Source organism: Herpailurus yagouaroundi, unplaced genomic scaffold, assembly GCF_014898765.1.
Source record: "Herpailurus yagouaroundi ecotype Mexico unplaced genomic scaffold, PumYag 140, whole genome shotgun sequence".
Lineage (NCBI taxonomy): Eukaryota > Metazoa > Chordata > Mammalia > Carnivora > Felidae > Herpailurus > Herpailurus yagouaroundi.
In genome coordinates, this window is record NW_024412395.1 from 41,284,757 (window position 1) to 41,307,050 (window position 22,294).

General features: G+C 34.3%; 1 protein-coding gene across 19 annotated transcripts in view; it reads right to left on the minus strand.

The window, feature by feature from the left end:
• Positions 1-22,294, minus strand: part of BAZ2B (bromodomain adjacent to zinc finger domain 2B) — a 438,023-nt gene that overhangs the window by 111,518 nt on the left and 304,211 nt on the right. For 14 of the 19 annotated variants that reach the window (XM_040476372.1, XM_040476370.1, XM_040476371.1 and 11 more), the window contains 3 exons: positions 8,431-8,619; positions 3,919-4,086; positions 2,384-2,574 (listed from right to left, as the gene is read on the minus strand). In XM_040476372.1, the coding sequence (XP_040332306.1) occupies positions 2,384-2,574; positions 3,919-4,086; positions 8,431-8,619 (548 nt within the window). The remainder of the gene's footprint in view (positions 1-2,383; positions 2,575-3,918; positions 4,087-8,430; positions 8,620-22,294) is intronic. The other 5 variants (XM_040476385.1, XM_040476369.1, XM_040476381.1 and 2 more) reach the window with 3 other exon arrangements.

Sequence of the window (22,294 nt, forward strand, 5' to 3'; positions counted from 1 at the left end):
ACATACACACAATGGAGTATGACTCAGCAATCAAAAAGAATGAAATCTTGCCATTTGCAACTACGTGGATGGAACTGGAGGGGATTATGCTAAGTGAAATTAGTCAGAGAAAGACAAAAATCATATGACTTCACTCATATGAGGACTTTAAGAGACAAAACAGATGAACATAAGGGACGGGAAGCAAAAATAATATAAAAACAGGGAGGGGGACAAAACCATGAGACTCTTAAATATGGAGAACAAACAGAGGGTTACTAGAGGGGTTGTGGGAGGGGGGATGGGCTAAATGGTTAAGGGGAATTAAGGAATCTATTCCTGAAATCATTGTTGCACTATATGCTAACTTGGATATAAATTTAAAAAATAAATTAAATAAATATTTAAAAGAAAGAAAAGAAAGAAAGAAAGAAAGAAAGAAAGAAAGAAAGAAAGAAAGAAAGAAAGAAAGAAAGAGAAAGAAAGAAAATGGGACTTACATGGCTGGGTGTAGGGAGAGCAAGGATACAGAAACCACAGGGAGCCGGCACATCACTCTCTTCCCAGGCCAGGGCTCCCCTGGTGAGGGCACTTCGTTGTGCAGCCTGCTGATGCATTTCTGGCTGTGGGCAGGCCACTGTTGGAAGGGCTCTAGTCCCACATAACCAGAGTTGGCGAGAGGAGAGAGTTTACCACAATGTGGTTTGCTGTTATTTGGCAAGGCAGCCTTGTGAGGGCCCAATGTTGTGCAGTTAATTACAGCTGACTGCCTTGCATATAATACTAGGGTCCCAGCTTATTGAAAGGCTCTAGAGGTGGAAGAAACTCATGGACAGGCAGGTAGAGAAAGGCCTCTTCCACCCACATCACTGCCTGGTATCCTAGGAGCCCACCCTTTAAATAAATATGGCCTCTGTAAGTCACTGGCTAAAATTCCCCCCAGTTAGGATTATTGCAGTGAGCACATAAAAATAACTTTCAGAGCTGCCCAAGTTTAAATGTTGCCTATATTCACCTCCCTATGTCTGCGCCTCTTAACAAATGCCTGAAGACCTCCTTAAAAATTGACCTAAATCACAAAACTATATTAAAGAGGCATTGCAACTATCAAATAGCAAAGCAATAATAATAGATACTGTCATCTGCAAATAATGATAAACCTGTCTTCCTCTCCATCACTATATCCCCTTTTTAATATTCATGCCCTATTGCACTTGTTTATTTGACTTATCTGAACATTAAATAATGCAGCCCTAACAGGGGAAAAAAAAGAATATTGAAATAGCAGATGTATGGAGTAGCCACTTACTGTAGGGCACAGGTACAGTACTAAAATAAAGGTAAACTTGGAAGACAGTCTCTCTCTTCCAACCTCATTCACCCAAGGCTGAACCTCAGACTTTGTTGGAGAGGAGGTGGCTGTTGCCCACTGTCTGGCAGAAAAACTAACTGAGGTATCACAGGTCAGGCTGGCAAATAAAAAACATGCCAGCTGGAGTGCCAGGAAAAGTTGTTGGAAACCTCCGAGCTAGGGTGCCAGTAAAATTAGCTAGAAAGCCACCCACTGCTGTTTGGGTAAAACTTACTAATAAGGTCCCTGCTGGGATGCCCATGAAACCCACTAGAATGGGTGTACTACTAGTTCTCCTGAACAGAGCCCATGGAGAAGCAGCCAGCTGGTGACAAAGCTACCCACTGGCAACCACGGCATAAGAGCAAGAAGAAAACACCAGAAACAGAAACAGAAGCCCTTTCCTCTTCCAGGGATTCTCCAAGATCCTCTGCTGACAAAGTCTAACACTGTGCCAATTGGCAAAGGAGAAGAGGGTGAATTCATAGAGCTGAAAGGCATAAATTGATAACCTGCATAGCTGGGGATAAAATGAAATAAAATTGGCCATGAGGGGATGACTGCTGAAACTGAATAATAGATGCACAAGATTATTATGCTATTCTGTCTATTCTATATATTTGAAACTTCCCATAATGTTTTCTTATTTTTGTTTTCCTAAAAACATAGGCTCTGGGGTCAACCTGCTTGACTTCAAATCCTGGCCACTTACCAGCCAACTATTTTGAGGCTCTGTTTCCCCATGTGTAATTGCAATACCTAGCTCATTAGAGGTATAGACAGGATTAAAATAGGTGTGATATGCAAAATGATTAGAGTAGAGCTGGTATGTAGTAAGTTTTCCATAAATCTTAGCTATTATTGCTATTTGTATTATTTATACTGGTGCTGAGAGTTTTAATTTTTAAGAGACATAATATTAGCATCACACCATAAAAATAAACGTGTAAAAATAAGAGTTGGTAATTCATAAGAAATGATTCTACGGAGTCAGGTGGTTTGATCTTTAGAATGATCTGTTGTATACTTGTCCTAGAAGGAAGAGTAACTTACCTTATCTTTTATTTTGTCAGCTCTAGCATCCAAAGGCTGGTTTTTGTTTTGTTCCTGATTACATTTTCGATTTCCTCCACCTGAGCTTATACTTTTACTTTGTCCCACAGAACTTGAAGCAGTAGTGGATAGTACAGGTGTGTTGATACCAGATACAGATGTAGTGTTTCCATTTATTGACCCATTTACACCTTGAAAATAAAAATAAACATGTTTATACAAAAGAATATTAATCAGTCATAAGAAGGAATGAAGTAATGATATATGCTACAATATGAAGGACTCTCTAAAACATTATGCTAAGTGAAAGAAATCAGACACAAAAAGTCACATATTGGATGACTCCATCTGTATGAAATATTCACAATGGGTAAATCCATAGAAACAGAGCACAAGTTAGTGGTTGCCAGGGTCTGGGGGAGGGAAGAATGAGGAGAAACTGCTTAAGGGGTATGGAGTTTCCTTTTGGAGTGATGAAAATGTTTTGAAACTAGATAGAGGTAGTGGTTGTTCAGTACTGTGAATACATTAAATTTCACTGAATTATTCACTTTAAAATGGTAACTTTATATTTATCTGAATTTCACTTCAATTAAAATAACGTTTAGAAATATAATTAAGAATGAAGTCTTGCCATTTGCAACTACGTGGATGGAACTAGAGGGGATTATGCTAAGTGTAATTAGTCAGCCAGAGAAAGACAAAAATCCTATGACTTCACTTATATGAGGACGTTAAGAGACAAAACAGATGAACATAAGGGAAGGGAAACAAAAATAATGTAAAAACAGGGAGGGGGACAAAACAGAAGAGACTCATAAATATGGAGAACAAACTGAGGGTTACAGGAGGGGTTGTGGGAGGGGGAGATGGGCTAGATGGGTAAGGGGCACTAAGGAATCTACTCCTGAAATCATTGTTGCACTATATGCTAACTAATTTGGATGTAAATTAAAAAAAAATTAAAAATAAAATTAAAAACAAAGAAAAAATAAATATAATTAAATGCAAATATTTCCCCTTTCAGAGCAAACCCACTGACAACTCTTACTCAAGTAAAAAAAGATAATAATAAACCATCTAAAATGCTATTATAATTTGCAGATGCTCTTCTAGCAACAGTTATCAACTACAGCAATATTAAAAATCAGTTAAAAGAAAAAAGGAGGACTTGGATATTAATTTTGATGAATTTAATGCTGAATTACAGAAGAAGTAATATCTTATTTTGGGTTACACAAAAGAGGTAATGAGATACAGAGGAAAAAGCAGTGGAGCTGGGAGTTAGAAGGCCTGGGTTCAAGTCCTGCCCATGCCACATTTACATGTAAGTGGTCCTTGAATCATTTATTTAAACTTGGATGAGAAATGAGAATACTTCCAATCTCTAAGAGTCATCATTGTAAGATTAAGCAAGACAGTATGAAAAAGGTGTCTAGTACAATGTTATATAAATGTCATTAAATCTAAACTCTACTGAAAATAGGTATTGAAATGGAGCACTTGTAGGACCTCACTTAAGTTAATATAAATACCTTTTTCAGGACCATTTCTATTACTTTTTCCTGAAGTCCTTGAATGGAAGGAAGAAGAATCATGGTTCTGGGCTGGAGGAGCAAACAGCGGTGGAATTCCCAGCAATGGTGGAAAGAAGGTCGCCCCTGTACGAGTATGAACATCTGTTGTTCGCCACCATTCTGCACCTCAAAACCAAACACCAAACAAACAAACAAAAGTACGTGACTTAACTTTCTAGTTGATGTAACAATTCTTGTAATTTTCAAGTTTCATCTTGGAACAAAATTGCTGAATCACACGTAGTTCTGATCATCTAACTATAAGATAGTTGATTCGATATTGTACACTCATCATTCCTCTCATTAAGATAATAAATATCCAAGGATCTTTACTTAGCAGCTCCTTGAGTTCAAGTTTATGAAGAATAAAGGTAGTCTATGGTTTTAAAAATAAAATGGAAAACTTGGAATATTAAAGAACTATTTGACTCTTTGATAACTTAAACCATAATTTTCAAAATTAGCAAAGAAACAATATTTAAGAATACACTAATCTATTTTAAAACCTTAGAATTTAAGTTACCATCTACAACCTATGTTAAGAATTTCTTCAAGTTACATACTAATAATTCTGGGTCTGATGAATCATAAATAATAATACAAAGACTGCTACTGTAAACCGGCATACCTCAAATGCATTTATGAAAGAAAATATTCTATACTCAAACAAAAACATAAAGATATCAAAATCAGCGTGGGTTTTTTTCTAAGAAATGAAAAGCATTCAAAGATTTCTAAAACAAGTCATATTAAAATATGAAAGGTTTATAAAATTCCTCTCCATAAATTTAATGAAGAAAACTTGGATTTTGTTTATATTTTCTCTCATAATTACAGATAACGATGATTGTTTTAATAATGTAAAATGACTCAATGGTAGAAAATCATCAAATGCAATTTAAATGTTCAAACAGTGGCTCTTAGTTTAAACTTTTAGAAAAGGAGAGAAGCCAAATTTTATAGAATATATTTTCCAAAAAGGGTGAAGAGTAAGAAGAGATTTGAAAATAATCCAAAAGAAAGTCTTGTATTACCCCATTTAAAATCTCAGAAATAATCTTTCCACTTGGCTAACCTGCCAGAGTAACAAATCATTGATTACCTTTGAGGCTAATCATCAAAGAGATATGATATATTTTTCTTTGATTGTAACTACCAGAAGGAAATTATAGAAAAAAAAAAACAATAATATAGTATAAGAAACATTCAATATTCGTCAGGGTATTGTGTGATCTTTAAATCTTTTGCAGGAATATCTCTTCATTAAAAATAGAATGTAATGCAATGTTCACTGTCATCATCAGATTTTGCCAAGTGAAATGTTCATGGTAGCTGCTATTCTAAAAGGTCTAAGAGACAGCATAAGCAGAAAACTGCAAAAACTATTCTTCCGCACTGCAGGAAGGCGCTGCTAGTGAAATGACACCAATGCATATTTAGCAGTGCCTGAATGACGGAAACTGAACCAAGAATAACTATACAAAGGCATTAATCATTTATCCATTGTTTAGATTAAAGAAGTGTATGTAGGTGGGAAGAAAAACTGTGTATTTGGAGCTTGTATCAGCACAGTTGCAATCTATTATTATTTATAGGTTTGAAACCTAGGTACCAGATAGATAATAAAAAGGGACTGAGGTTTCCTAAAGGTATTTATATTATTTAATATAGAGTCTATAATTAAAGCATTCCAGCTGAATGTATAGACTTTATAAATAACCAACAAATCAGTAAGGTAATCAAAGTATAAGATTCAAATACTTTAGATATAACCCCAGAAAAAAACATAACCATAACACTGTACTTTACAGCATTACTATAAAATATGTACACAATGGGGAATAGAAAAAAAAATTGGAAAATGAATATGGTATATTTAAACTGACACTACAGGTAAAACAAACAAACAAACAAAAAACAAACAAACAAGTAAATACAATAAATCAAATAAAAATATGAAGATGGTAAAGCTTCTGACTAAACTTTGCAAATGTCTAATATTTCATAAGAAATAATGTAATTTTTGTTAAGCGACAAGCTTATTTATCTTCCAAATTTAAGAAAATAGAAAGCAAATTTAGTCACTCACAAACTAGCTTGTTGATAAGATAAAATATACAAAATAGGGAGTACATAACCCAGCACATGATGAGTTTCCAAATGTATTTAAATGAGGTAACAGCATATTGGCAATATTAATCATATTCAACTGCAAGAGTTTAATATTTTAGATGATATTGAACCTAGAAAATATAGCAGACTTGTAAAATCTTTTGTACTTGATACAGCCAGATGCTTCACAGAATTCATGATGATACAAAAATATAATTATCAAAAATTATAAATATTTTAAAAGAGATTACTGTGAAATGCTATTTCAATATAAAAAAGAAATAATATCACACTAATATCCATGAAATTATTTTGCATCATTGATTCAATCATCTGAAATAAATTATTCCTTATTTAAAATTTCTAGTAATTTCTTCCTTGTGTGTCTTATTTTTTAAGGTGATTTCAAAAATCTGGCATTTAAATGATTACTCTTTTAAATAAAGGCAATTATAGAGAATTTAAATTTAAATTATACCAAATCTACAACTTGAAAAATGAGTCCTCTGGGTCTGGGCATAGTCTCTGTTCATTTGGCAAAAACAGTATGCTTATATAGACAATACTTTCACCATTAAAGACTGCTTGTAATTGTTTACCTACCTCCTAAAAACTGTAAACAACACATACAATGTGAGTGTATTCCTCAACACACAGAACATGACAGATGCTCAAAGAACTTTGTACAATAAATGAATGAGTGAATCGTCCAGGTAGGCTAGAGAAGTTATTAACTTTTTTTCTGTACAGTGGAAGTTATCAACAGTATTTAAATACAGATGAGTAACTCTTTACAACCGATAACTATCATTTATCACTGTGATAAACTCTTCATTATCACTGGTAACTATCAGTGCAGATAGTATCTGATTTTAATAATATAATAATTATATCGTGGCTTAGTAATACTCAAAAGCTATGTATGGTATGATAATTTAAGTTACCATCTAAGAATTTCCTCAAATTACATACCAGATAAATCTGGGTCTGATAACTACGATAAAATGATTTAAAAAAAATTTAAGATAATTAGTAACTATATTCCTACTATCTATTTTGATTTTTGTTCAGAAATCCTAGATTTCAGCAAGTATCTATTGAATTGATCATCTTGCTAAGCAACCATGCTAGAAACTGGCCAAAATAAATTCCTATCAGTATTTTTAAAGCAAATGCTAAAACTTAGTTTAATACTTCATTTTAACTTTGCAGTCACATTATCCCTCCCCTTCAGCTCCTCTCTCGAAAACAACTGAATTAAAGGAATAATATGACTCAAAAAACAGTACTTGAAATATACATCTAAACATCTTTCCATTCTGTATATAGTTAAAATGAGATACTTGTTTCCTTTTAAAGGAGCACTTGACAATTTATTACCCATTAAAGTGGGCAAGAGGAAATAATAATGATAACTACAATTATGTACTAACTATATATGCTAAACTTTTCAATCAGTACTGATATGGCTTATCCTTAATCTTTATAAGAACACTAAGAGGCAGGTACTATTATTTATCCTCATTTTTCAGATGAGAAAACTGAGGCAGAGTGGTCATATTACTTGTTCAAGGTAGCAGTCACATTTAAATTCAGGTCTATTTGTCTCTAGAATTATGCTCTAATTTTTAAGCTATTTTATGTAACACTAAACCATGCGTCCCTTACTAAAATTTATTAAAGTAAAATCAATCACCAGAAACACATTAAAGTTTAGACTTTCAAAATAACATAATGAGACAAATCATAGCATGTTTGTCCAATTTAAGCTTTAACTGATGTCCTACGGAGCTCCTGAATTCTCATCTATAGAATTGGGATAATTCTGGTCTTGCTGCTATGCAAGTGGTGCAAATCTATAGTTGTTCTTATCAAATATGGAAAAATATAGAAATTTAAGAGCCAAGTTCATCTTCCTTAGGAAGTGAGAACTCAAAATAAAAGTATAGATATATTGATTGTAAGAACTGGAATGTACTTTCCACTGTGAGTTAAATAATTTTTAAAAATCAAATAAAGCTGAGAAAAGTTCATCAAGCTCTACACTTAAGATATTTACACCTCCCTGCATGTTATATTTCAATAAAAGGCATGAGAAAAACATGGCCTAATTATTCACTTTTGTGGCAGATGCCCCCTTCTCTAAACACTTGAATATCTATAATTGCACTGCCACCTAGCACAAATCGTGTGGGGTTTTTTGCACATGGTAAATAGGACAGAGCCAATTCTTGTACAAGAGTTTTAATATACCAGGCATTAGACTACTCTTTTTGTTCAATTTAATAAACAAATTACCGCTTGAACATTTTCAAGCTTTCCTCCTCTCCTTGAACACTGTTTGTAACAGATGTTTACCTGGAAAAGATGCTAGTTGGGGATGTGCGGCTAAGGCTGTGGGTGTACCAAGTGTCCCCAAACCACCAAATTCTGAATGCCCTGAGCTGGCTGAATGTAGACCAAAGACTGGGTGGCTGACCATTGGGAAGGCACTCGACACTGTGGACAGGTTAAACGGTTGATCCCCAGCTGCTCTGAATAAATGTCCTGGGAGGGAAAAAAACACACTTAAAGTTGTACTATAAAAACAGATGAGATTTATCTGATTTCAGCGTTCATAATTAAAATTTCTTATCCATTAAATTTCTATTTTACACTTTTTTCTTTAGTATTTTTGCTCTTCACACTCTATAGAATATTTCTAGAAATATTGAAGTACTCTAAATATCAAAATGAGTGGTATAACCTTATTTACTTTGAGATTTGAAAAATAATGTTTCAGGTACATAATTTTCACTAATTATATAGTTTGACCTGCTGAAGTGAACTTTCTGTTAATGCATTACATTCTTAGCAAAATTTTACACTCATAAGAATGAAAATAAAAATGTTCTATTAACATAAGTTTGAAAACCAATGAAGTCAGTCCAGGATTTGTCACCAACCATTACTCAGATTCTCATACACTGTGGGCAAAGCATTCCCAGTTCCATGTACTAGAAGTGAAGCTATGGCCTCTGTCCAATACCTCTGAGGTGAGGAGTGTGCATACCAAAAACAGATTATATTTTGGCCTAAAAAAGCAATGTAAAAGACAACGTAAAGATTTAATAAATAAACCTACTAAGATATTTCTAAATGCATCTAAGGGTGGTTATCAATATAAAAGTCATTTTGAACTTTGTGATGGAAAGATCATATTCAATTCAAATGTGTGACTGTTCAATTTCCACTCTAAAGAGAATCTAGTTCTGAGTGTCATGATTCCAGTTTGAAATGTTACACAATCAAAACCATGACTTATTTTTCATATTTTGTAAGAGACATAGCAGGAAATTTGTTAATACTTGGAAACCTTCCTTTAACTTCCAGGAAATAATTAAGTTTCCTTGGCCTGATACTATGAAAACAGAATATCAAATCCCATACTCTAGGCTATTTTAAGAATTTACTGTGTAAAAGGTATTATTACGCTCTGTGTCAAAATAAGGGTAAGTCTTCCTTATTATCTCCTGCTTATACCATACCTAACTGTGTACTGCAATTTAGGTTTAACATAATACATTTGAGAAATGTAATTATGTAAGTTAAAAAAATAAATAAACTTTTGTTGTCATTTAGTTATCAAGGAAATATCTCCTCTGCTTTTTTTATTCCTGAAAACCAAGAGGAAGTCATCAAAAAGGTCAGAGTCCACCTTCAGAGATTAATATAAACTCTGTATTATTTACTGAAATAACACAACACTTTTTAACTGAAGTAGTAAGATTTAAATAAATTGCATCAACTATATCTTATGTCAGCTTATCAGGTAAAAAGTTCCAATTGAGGGTGAATTTCCCATTATAACAACGCAGTAACTGGATCTCACGGGAAGATCCTCAAAGTGCCTTTGCAAGAAGGCCCACAAACAAACTGTAAGAGAGAGGACAAGGGAAGGACAGACTTGGGTATCCTTTCTAAGTCAGCCAATCTCTGTTTCTGTTCATCACAGCCTAAACAGAAATTTTGTGAATTTGGTACTTTTGTGTTATCAGAATTCTAGACCACATTAGCACTAAAGTTGAGTCAAAACAAAAATAGGGCATACTATAAGAAAAGGTCATTCAAAATCACTAAGAGTAGCAACAGGTCACCAGAAAGATTGTGTAAATTTTTTTTTTTTTTTGCAAATTCTCAAAAACCCAGCTAGTTTTTCTAAAAAATGAACTGTAACATCAAGAACTAGCATTTATTTATTTTCACAGGTAAAATCACTGGTTCTTACCAATCATTTCAACTTCATCAATCAGATGCCCTTAATCAAATGTTTCATTTATAAACATACTATGATCAGTTACCTTTCCTTCTACATCAGTTTTCTTGATAAGCAAGTTAAACTAACCATTCCAGTTTGAGGATTTTAGAATCACTTTTCATTTATATTTTATAAAATAATAATTCTTAAATTATATTTGTCAACTCTATTTATGTAACAATGATTTAATATGAAAAAAATCTGTGGGGTAAACTCAAAACTACACAAATATTATAAAAATTCAGAACAGATTGAAATTATAAAGGGTCAGAAACTACTCGAAATACTTTCATAACAGCTAATGAATTAGTAGTAAACATTCCTAGATGCATAGTTAAAAGATCAATTTTATTTTTGTGAAGAAGTAAATGAGCTAAATCTTGGAGTCTCGTGAACAGAAAACATGAACAATACTTAAATGAAGTTGTCACTCTTGCAGCAGTAATTAAGAACCAATCATACACAATTTGATAACAAAAATGTTCTTTTTTTTTTTAACTCTAAAAAGAGTGGATATCTAGAAGGAAGTGAATCTAGAATTTTAACAAAATATGAGCTTCACTCACCATAGATTCAAATGGAAAAAAGAAAGCATAGTCCTGTACACAGAGTTACATTTATGCCCGGCAACATTACAAAGAAGCTAACTTATTCTATTTTTTTACTCTTTCTTGTAAAACTCTTGGTGAAGATAATTAAAGCATAGAAAACACCCAGGTGACAATGGAATCTTTAGGGTTTATTCCCTATTGGCCTATCACTTTTGTATTTAGTAAAAAACACTAGGACCACATTATAATGATTATAGTGATGCCATGCGTTATCAAAAATACACATTCGAGATTTCCTCTGCCATATATGGATACAGTTGTACACAGAAGGGAAATGATTTCATAATGCATTTCATATTTTTACTGTATTTTGCCTTTATAGCAAGAATCTAGAAGTCAATGATATAAAAAATAGCTTTCTCATTAAAATCTCTTAACATTATATATAATTTCAGTATTGTTTTTGTACCACCTTTTAAAATACACAGATACTAATTCCATGTAAAAATCTTCCAGAATTATTCTGTTCTTTATTCAAAAGTTTCTGTAATTCAGGCATTTCATAAACATACCTATGAAGTGTCAGGTGCTAGGTTTAGTATTTGGCATACAAGGAAGAATGAGACATAATCCCTGACCTCAAGAAACTCATAGTTGAACATAACTTAAATACTATTGAGCTATTTTTTATACCACATTGTCTAAAACAAGTTAATATTTCAATATTATTTAAACTGGTACTTTCATATATAGGAGCTAGTAATAGATTCCAAACACCCAAAAATGGTGTTTCATACAAAGTATACAGTAAATATCTGTTGAACAAATTAATTCACTACTCATGAAAAGTACATTCATGGGACTTATTTCAAAGACCTTCAATCAGAACAGGAAGTTCTGATGAATCATTTAAACTTACAAGTATACTTCCTAGCTTTCTTTTGCCTTACTTCACCAACCCCTGGTCCTGACTTTTTTTTTTTTTTTTGAATGTTTATTTATTTTTGAGAGAGAGACAGGGATTAGGGGCAGACAGAGAGGGAGACACAGAAACCAAAGCAGGCTCCAGACTCTGATCTGTCAGCATAGAGCCCAATGCGGGGCTCAAACCCACAAACCGTGAGATTATGACCTGAGCCAAAGTCGGACACTTAACCCTGACTTTTTTTTTTTTTTTAAATTACCACTTCCTCCTTGATTCCATTTAGGTCACATATTGGTTTTGATCATTCAAAATTCTACCACCTCAAAACATGTTAAACTCTTAAGTTTAAGAGTGTGCACTCTACCCACAGTTTCCACATTTCCATTTCCTTACTTCTTAGCATGACTCCCCCAATCTCCTACCATACCGACCCTATCCATTCTTTCTTCTCAATCTCATCGCCATCTCTCCTGAGTTAACCTTGAAATAAAAGTCTTACCTGTATGTGTGTTCCCTCCCCACTTCTTGGGATCTTTACTATTTGTGCCAAACCTCAAGCCTCTCTTCCATTTTGTCTATAAAGTTACTAAAGTTTTCCTAATCATCAGGATGATGATGATGTCTAATCTTGGCATGTCTCATTTTTAATCTCTCTGTGTAAATCTGGCGTTTCTGAGTGCCTCTTCCTTATTAAAACCCACATTCAGGGGAGTGAGGGAGGGGAGGGCGACTTAAAACACACACACACACACACACACACACACACACACACACACACACACAAAATCCATGTTCACCCTTAAGCTCCAGGTCATGGAACGGTCTTGATCATCTTCTTAACTGTATCTTTTAATAATATTTCTGGTTTGCTTTATTGGATTCTCTTTTCTAACTGTAAGCATTCTTAAAGATTTTGTCCAGCTATCTTTTTTTCCCCTGTATTCTTTCTTTCTCAGTTATTCATGTGTTTTCACTGTTTTAACTATCACTTCTATGCAAATAATTGGTAAACTAGGATTTTAGCTCCTTGAGAACAAAAACTGAATCTCATTGATCTCAGTATCCCCAATACCTGGCATGTGTGAAACATAATTGGTACTTAAGTAACAAATGTTTCCCATGTTGTATTTTTGGTCACGTTATTTCTTTTACTTCACATCCCCAACCTATTTTTTTTTTTTTTTTTTTTACTTCTTTTGCCTTTTATAATCTTATCTATCTTAACTATTTCAAAAACATATTGCCCAAGAAGTATTCCTGAATTTCCCAGACATGTTTTGGGTTTTTTTTTGAACTTTCATGATTATTTGCAATCTTTTACCATACTACATTTCTAGAATGTAAAGTTATAAAGAAAAAAGCCATCTTTTAATCATTTTTACTGTCTTTAAAACATTGCGTAAAACAAACTGTTATCAGTTGCAAGGGCAATGCTTCCTAATACCTGCATACAGACAGCTAAAATGGTCGTTTTCTTTGTTTCCTTCTTCTTTTAAAAGGCTAGAACAACCAGGAATTATTTGAATGACTGAAAATACAGTTGATCCTTGCACAACATAGAAGTAAGGGGTGCCACCCCTCCTCCCACCCCCTGCAGATGAAAATCCACCTATACCTTTTGACTCCTTCCAAAACTTAACTACTAATAGCCTATTGTCAACTGGAAGCCTTACTGACAACATAACAGTCAAAATTAACACATATTTTGTATGTTATCTATATTCTATACAATATTCTTACAATTAAAATATTACAAATGTTAAGGGGCACCTGGGTGGCTCAGTCGGTTGAGTGTCCGACTTCAGCTCAGGTCATGATCACACGGCCTGTGGGTTTGAGCCCTGCATCCGGCTCTGTGCTGACAGCTTGGAGCCTGAAGCCTGCTTTGGATTCTGTGTCTCCCTCCCTCTCTGCCCCTAACCCACTCACATTGTGTGTCTGTCTCTCTCAAAAATAAATAAATATTTAAAAAAATTTTTTAATATTACAAATGTTAAAATCATAATGAAGAGAAGTACATTTATAGTACTAAACGGTATTTATTGGGGGAAAAAACGTCTGTATAAGGGGATCCACACAGTTCAAACCGTGTTGTTCAAGGAACAACTGTATATCTCACTTTTTCTATCCTCCAATTATAAAAAGCATTCACAAAGTTACTCAAAGCTCTTTGGGAAATTATATGCTGATTTAAGGTCTCTATGTTATGGCTTTAATCTTCTTATACAGCAGGGGGTGCTGTTTATATTACACCCTTGATTCCATCACCAGAACAATATCCTTAGCCTTTAGCTATATTGAAATTTCAAGCTCCTGTTCATAAAGTGACTTTTTATCAGGGACCGGTGGTGGCTCAATGAATGTCATAACTACATTTAAAACAAAGCATATTCTGTATTAATAAAAATAACACAATAATTTTCTTACATGAAGCAAAATACAACATGAGTCAAACAGGTTCTGTTAACCTCATGACTACAAAATAAAGTTATTTGGATATTAGAATGTTCCATTTTTGGAGAAGTATTTTTTTTCTACATTAATATACCTGATGTCAGAAGATCCTCCAAAATAAACACTTGTTATGATTAAAATTCTTAAATTTTGCTCTGAGAAAACATTTGCAATCTGATAAATCATGTCATAAGATGAACATACTTTTAGAAGACTACAATTATTCTTTTTAACAGATACTAATATTCAAACATAGTTTCAATATTATGAATGCAACTTTTAGTTTCTATTTTAAGTGGTAGATAATAATGCGCACATCTTGAATAATAAAAATTAATATACATCTGTAATACCTAAGTTCTGACTTCCATTATAATAAGCTCAATATTTTTTAGCAGAGCTTTTTAAATTCTGCTAGCCAATCTATGTATAAGTAATTTAAAGAAGTTACACAAATGCCAGTGTCTTGCTAACAAGCCATGGTAACTAACAAGGCATGGTAACTGCAAGTGTCTTTATTAATGTTGGTGAATTTCATGCCAGAACACAATAAGGGTTTTCCCCCCATGAGAACAAAATAGTATAAATACTGTACTAATGCCTTGAACCTAAACTACCACTGAATAAAATCTCCTATCTACTAGAAAAGTCCTGATAGCCAATTGAAGCAAAATAATTAAGGGTGCCTGCATGGCGGTTCAGTTGGTTGAGCATTCGACTTTGGCTCAGGTTACGATCTCATGGTTCATGAGTTCCAGTCCCACGTGGGGCTCTGTGCTGACAACTCAGAGTCTGGAACCTGCTTCAGATTCTGTACCTCCCTCTCTCTGCCCTTCCCCTGCTCACACTCGGTCTCTCTCCAAAATAAATAAATATTAAAAAAATAGTTTAAAAATAATTATAAAAAGTATGCTAAGGCATTTAATCTTTTTAAAAATCAAGGAGACTGCTTACTGTGAGAGAACTCCACAAATGTTGCCTTTTGTGCACTAGAAATAAAAATGTCTTTAATCTTTCAATGCTTCCCAAACCTGTTGCAACATGTCTTCAAACTCTTGTCTCCACTTACTTAAAATTATAAGCATAATTTTACAACATTGCGAAATCAGCCTCTGCTATACAGGTAGGCTTACTTCTGCATAATCATCAAAACTGGCAGCACATTGAAATAAAGGTTATGTGCGTATTTTAACACTAGTAATGACTAAGTGTAAAAACAACTTGAACGTCATCAAAATCACTGTAAATTCAAGAAATGCTCAAATGATTGGCTCGCATATTAAAATGCTTAAATATATTAATCTTCAAATACTCTAGAACTCAAAGTGTGTAAACTATATAAACTTGATCTCTGATTAGAGAACAAACAGAAAGAATTCTATAGTTAATGGTGATAAAACATTTCCCCAAATAAACTTCATTTCATTCCTGCAGTCTCAAAACGTTTTTAGCCAGTTAACCCTTATATTTTAACATTTAAAATGATGCATGGCATGGAAATAAAGTCTTAATTTTTAAGTATTTATTTTGAGATTATTTTAGGGCTCACAAGAGTTGCAAAAACAGCAGAGTCTCAACCTCCCCTATGTTAACATCTTACGTGACAAAAAATAATTTTCAAAACCAGGAAGTTAACCTTGATTAATTAATTAAAATTAAAAATTTATTCAGATCTTTTAAGGTTTAGTTGCTGTACCTCCTTAATTTTCCCTGATTTGTGACAGTTCCTCAGACTTGTCTTTCAGGACCTTGATACATTCAAGAGTACTGGTTCAGTATTTTGTAGAACATCTCTCAATGTGGTTTCTTTAATGCTTTCTCTCAATTTGATGAGATTATGCATCATTGGGTAGGGTAACCAATGTGCCCTTCTTGGTGCAACATATCTGGGGCCCAAGATGTTGCTCTGTGTACCAGAGAGACTAATTCCATCACTCAATTTAAGTTGTGATCTGCCTGGATTTTATGTAAAATTACTATTTTTCCTTTCACATAGTTGTGGTGTTATAAAATTAGAAAACAAGTCATTAACAGCCTAGGTAACCTTGGGAACAAAAGCTGCCACTCTCTAACACTGAACATGGTAAACAGCTTTTGATTCAGTTTAGCAAATGACTGTTGTTAAAAGATAGGAGCAGTTCCTCTTCCGTAATAAGCATTTTTGTTAGATCCGATGAAAGGATTTAGAGTTCACGGATTAAAATGCTAAAAATATACAATATTTTATATATACTTTTATCTTCAAATCCAACTGTACTTATTTGAGTAATGAAATAGAAAACTAAAAATAATCAAATTCCAAAATCTTATTTTACCTATGTTTTAATAAATAAAAAATACTTACAATGAGCAAAAAATTATTAAATCAGCTTTGAAAAACATACCAAGTGTATTAATTTGCTGGGGTTGCCATAACAAAGTACCACAAACTGAGTGCCTCTGATTACAATTTATCATCACACAGTTTCAGAGGCTAGCAGTCAGAAATCAAAGAGGCTCTAAGGAAGGATCTGTTCCATGGTTCTCTCTTAGCTTTTGGTAACCTAGGTGTTCTTTGTAGGTCTTTACATGGGCTTCTCTGTGCATGTCTCTGTGTCCAAATTTCCCTCATTCATAAGGATACGAGTCATACTGGTTTAAAACCCACTCTAATAACCTCATTTTAACTTGATCTTCTGTAAGGACTCTATCTCCAAATAGGTCACATTCTGAGATACTGGGAGTTAGGACTCCAGTATGTTTTCTGGGAAGAGACAAAATTTAATCTATAGCACTGGGTTTATTTTTATGAGTACTTAATTGATCTTAAGATATTACCTTACTTTAGTAATTTACTGTTAAAATTCTAAGTTAAGGGGCGCCTGGGTGGCGCAGTCGGTTAAGCGTCCGACTTCAGCCAGGTCACGATCTCGCGGTCCGTGAGTTCGAGCCCCGCGTCAGGCTCTGGGCTGATGGCTCAGAGCCTGGAGCCTGTTTCCGATTCTGTGTCTCCCTCTCTCTCTGCCCCTCCCCCATTCATGCTCTGTCTCTCTCTGTCCCAAAAATAAATAAAAACGTTGAAAAAAAAATTAAAAAAAAAATTCTAAGTTAAAACTACCAAGTTCTACTCATAAAAGTTAGGTAAAATAATATTTCAAAAATATTGGGTGCTTTGTGATCAAATCCATCATTAAATAAACCCACTAAGTTGGAGGAAGTTTAGATACTTGAAAGTTTGAGGGCCTTTATTTATGAAATTTGTAGATATCTACAACATATACAAATCATCTAAAAAGGAAAATAATGATAGTTTATACTATAATGTAAATATTCAAAGAAACTGGGATGAAACTTTGGCTGTATCACTAAACCCACAAGAATAGGTCTATCTCATTCCCTTGATGATTCACTAGTGATGTAAACTTAAGCCCTGGGTATCTTCTAAATAAGAAGTTCGAATAAAATAACAACTTTGAACTTGCAGGGTTTTATTTATTCCTTCTGTTTTCAGCAAGGTCAGCTGATACTTTAAGATTCTTTACCATGTGGCTTATAATGGCCATCCCCAGCTAAAATCTGCATAGCCGTTTGGTATTACCAAACAAAATATAGCATCATCTAGAAAATGTATTAATTAAAGTTAATTTATCATCTAATTTTCATGTCCAAGTCCTGCAAGTTCATCTCCTTCCTTTCTTCAAAAATTGTTTCTTGAGCATATATTTTGTGCCAATCCCTGAATGGATAAATGTGGATTAAAAAAAAGCAGATATAGTTCCTGTCCTTTAAACACAGAAAAAGGACAAGTAAGTAAAATAACACCAACTGTATAATTAGATTGTGAAGAGTATGATGGAGGAAATTATTAGGGGCAAAAATATATAACAGTGGGACAATTACATAGACACTATGAACAGAGGAGAATTCTCCAATTAGTGTCTTAGGACATTTAACCTGAGACAAACCATAAGAAAGAATCAGCCACATGAAGATCTTCCAGACACAGGGGAAGCATGTTTGAGATCCTGATTTGGGAAAGAATGTTTTATATCTGAAGAAGTGAAAGGCTTAGGAGGCTGAAAGATAATGGGACCAGAGTGAGAACAGTACCGGATCAATTTGATGTAGTCAGAGATTTGATCATGGAGGGTATAGGGTGTTAGGTGTTAGGTCAAAAGGTACCAAACACCCAGCTCAAAAATGGCTAAAGTAAAAAAGTGTATGTATTAACTCACATAATGTAAAAACTTTGGAAAATGTTCACTTTAAATAAGGAAGATTGATTGAAAGTTTACCAGTACCTAATTTCTCTTTCTTCCTTTGGTTCTACCTCCTCAAATGGGCCCTTCCTCCTAGGTTTGTGGGACAAAAGGGTATCCTTTCTCATGAATAACAATCCCAGAATGGAATCCCTTTGTCTTTGATTACTCTGACTTACATCATGTGGCCCTTATTCCTTAGCCAATCACTACTGCCTGAGAAATATATTTGGATTGGCTAGACTGGGTAACACACCACCCCTGGAGTCTTAGGTGAATTTTTTTTAAGTGATTTGTTCCGGGGGGGGGGGGGCAACTTCAGGCAATACTGTAGTAGTAGTGAAGAGGTCACATGAACCATCCATAGAAAATAATTATAAAAATCGGATTTAAAACAACAACAACAAAATTAAAGGTACTGAAAAGCAACCAAAAGCTAAGAAAAGCCAAGGGAGAGTTTAATCTAGAAAAGTCGTAATGAGAAGGGGGTAAGAAGTATGACTTTGTGGCTTTCTGGTCCGATATGCTGCCTAAACCTCACAGGTATAACTACAGAAAAGAGCAGAAGAAAACACATCAGGCTTATCAACTAAAGGTGCCAGAGGTCAGAATCCAGGGCTGAGAAAACATCAGGAAATTTAAAGGGGAAATTCTGGCAATGAGCAAACCACAGAAAGAATGAGACCCAAATTCAGAGCTTAAATTATCCAAATGCCTAGCTACAAGTACACTGTACATGAATAGGGAAGGATTCCAGGGCACTGCAAAATAGCTAGCAGAGAATGCAGAGAAATCTACTCCTGAAAGACAGAGCTACACATGGCAGATCAGCTGAGTTTGATGTATTTCTTTATTGAGTACAATCCCTCACCATGATAAGCTTAGACAGCAGAAAGCCTGAAGTGTCAGAGTACAGAGTCCAAAGCTAGCACAGCAGCTGGAAAGTAGAGGGTAATCTTAGAAGCAAGGAAACCACAGAGAGAAAGAGACTCATCTCTGCCTAAGTACTTGGCTGACCCAAAAGTTTTCACAGGCACAGAAGAAACCAGCAGGGGTTAATCTACAAAAAAAAAAAAAAAAAAAAGTGGAAAGTCAAAAAGCAGAGGATAGATCATCATCAGTATATTTTTGACCACAATGACATTAAAATGGACATCAATAAAGAATTGAGATGTTGGAAAACCCAAAAGATTCCACCAAAAAACTGCTAGAATTGATTCATGAATTCAGCAAAGTTGCAGGATATAAAATCAACACACAGAAATCAGTTGCACTCCTATACACCAAAAATGAAGTGACAGAGAAATCAAGGAATCGATCCCATTTACAGTTGCACAAAAAACCATAAAATACCTAGGAATAAATCAAACCAAAGAGGTGAAAAATCTATACACTGAAAACTATAGAAAGCTTATGAAAGAAATTGAAGAAGACACAAAAAAATGGAAAAAGATTCCATGCTCCTGGATAGGAAGAACAAATACTGTTAAAATGTCAATACTACTCAAAGCAATCTACATATTCAATGCAATCCCTATCAAAATAACACCAGCATTCTTCACAGAGCTAGAACAAATAATCCTAAATTTGTATGGAACCAGAAAAGACCCCGAATAGACAAAGCAATCTTGAAAAAGAAAACCAAAGCAGGAGGCATCACAATCCCAGACTTCAAGCTATACTACAAAGTTGTAATCATCAAGACAGTATGGTACTGGCAGAAGTACAGACACTCAGATCAATGGAACAGAATAGAGACTGCAGAAATGGACCCACAAACATATAGCCAACTAATCTTTGACAAAGCAGGAAAGAATATCCAATGGAATAAAGACAGTCTCTTCAGCAAGTGGTGCTGGGAAAACGACAGTGACATGCAGAAGAATGAACCTGGACCACTTTCTTATACCATACACAAAAATAAACTCAAAATGGATAAAAGACCTTAATGTAAGACAGGAAGCCATCAAAATCCTCGAGGAGAAAGCAGGCAAAACCCTCTTTGATCTTGGCCGCAGCAACTTCTTACTCAACACGTCTCCAGAGGCAAGGGAAACAAAAGCAAAAATGAACTACTAGGACCTCATCAAAATAAAAAGCTTCTGCACAGCGTAGGAAACAATCAGCAAAACTAAAAGGCAACCGACAAAATGGGAGAAGATATTTGCAAACAACCTGTCAGATAAAGGGTTAGTATCCAAAATCTATAAAGAACTTCTCAAACTCAACACCCACAAAACAAATAATCCAGTGAAGAAATGGGCAAAAGAAATGAATAGACACTTCTCCAAAGAAGACATCCAGATGGCAAACCGACACATGAAAAAATGCTCAACATCACTCATCATCAGGGAAATACAAATCAAAACCACAATGAGATACCACCTCACACCTGTCAGAATGGCTAACATTAACAACTCAGGCAACAACAGATGTTGGCGAGGATGCGGAGAAAGAGGATCTCTTTTGCATTGTTGGTGGGAATGCAAGCTGGTGCAGCCACTCTGGAAAACAGTATGGAGGTTCCTTAAAAAAACTAAAAATAGAACTACCCTACAACCCAGCAATTGCACTACTAGGCATTTATCCACGGGATACAGGTGTGCTGTTTCAGAGGGACACATGCACCCCCATGTTTACAGCAGCACTATCAACAATAGCCAAAGTATGGAAAGAGCCCAAATATCCATCGATGGATGAATGGATAAAGATGTGGTATATATATATACAATGGAGTATGAGTCGGCAATCAAAAAGAATGAAATCTTACCATTTGCAACTACGTGGATGGAACTGGAGGGGATTATGCTAAGTGAAATTAGTCAGAGAAAGACAAAAATCATATGACTTCACTCATATGAGGACTTTAAGAGACAAAACAGATGAACATAAGGGAAGGGAAACAAAAATAATATAAAAACAGGGAGGGGGACAAAACAGAACAGACTCATAAATATGGAGAACAAACAGGGTTACAGGAGGGGTTGTGGGGGGGGGATGGGCTAAATGGGTAAGGGGCGCTAAGGAATCTACTCCTGAAATCATTGTTGCACTATATGCTAACTAATTTGGGTGTAAATTTTAAAAAATAAAAAATAAAATTAAAAAAACTTGAGATGTCAAATTACTGACTTCCAAATAACACATTGGTGAAAGAAAAATTCAAAACGCAACAAAATATTTTCACTAGAATGATACTGAAAACATCAAAATATGTGGGATATAGTTACAACAGTAGTTAACCAAGAAGTTTATAACATTAAATGCATACATAAGAAAAAGAAAAAGGTCTTGAATAAATGACCTAAGCTTTTCTTTTAAGAAGTTACAAGAAAGAAAGAAAGAAAGAAAGAAAGAAAGAAAGAAAGAAAGAAAGAAATTATACACACAAAAGAAAAAAAAATCAGGAAATAATAAAGGACAGAAATAAATAAAACACAAAAGTGAGAAAAACCAATGAAACCAAAAGCTAGTTTGTCAAAAAGATTAATAAAATTGATAAACCTCTAGTCACAAAGAAAAAAAGGCACAAATTATTAATATCGATAATGAAAGAGGACATTGAAAGGATAAGTTACTATTTGGAACAACTTTGTGCTCATAAAGTCAATGATTTAGATGAAATGGACAAATTCCTTGAAAGACATCAACAACCAAGGCTCACTAACGAAAAACGATAAGCTGAATATATTCTCTATCAATATGTAAAAAGTTGAACTCATGGCTTAACATCTTCCAACAACAATTAAAACAACAA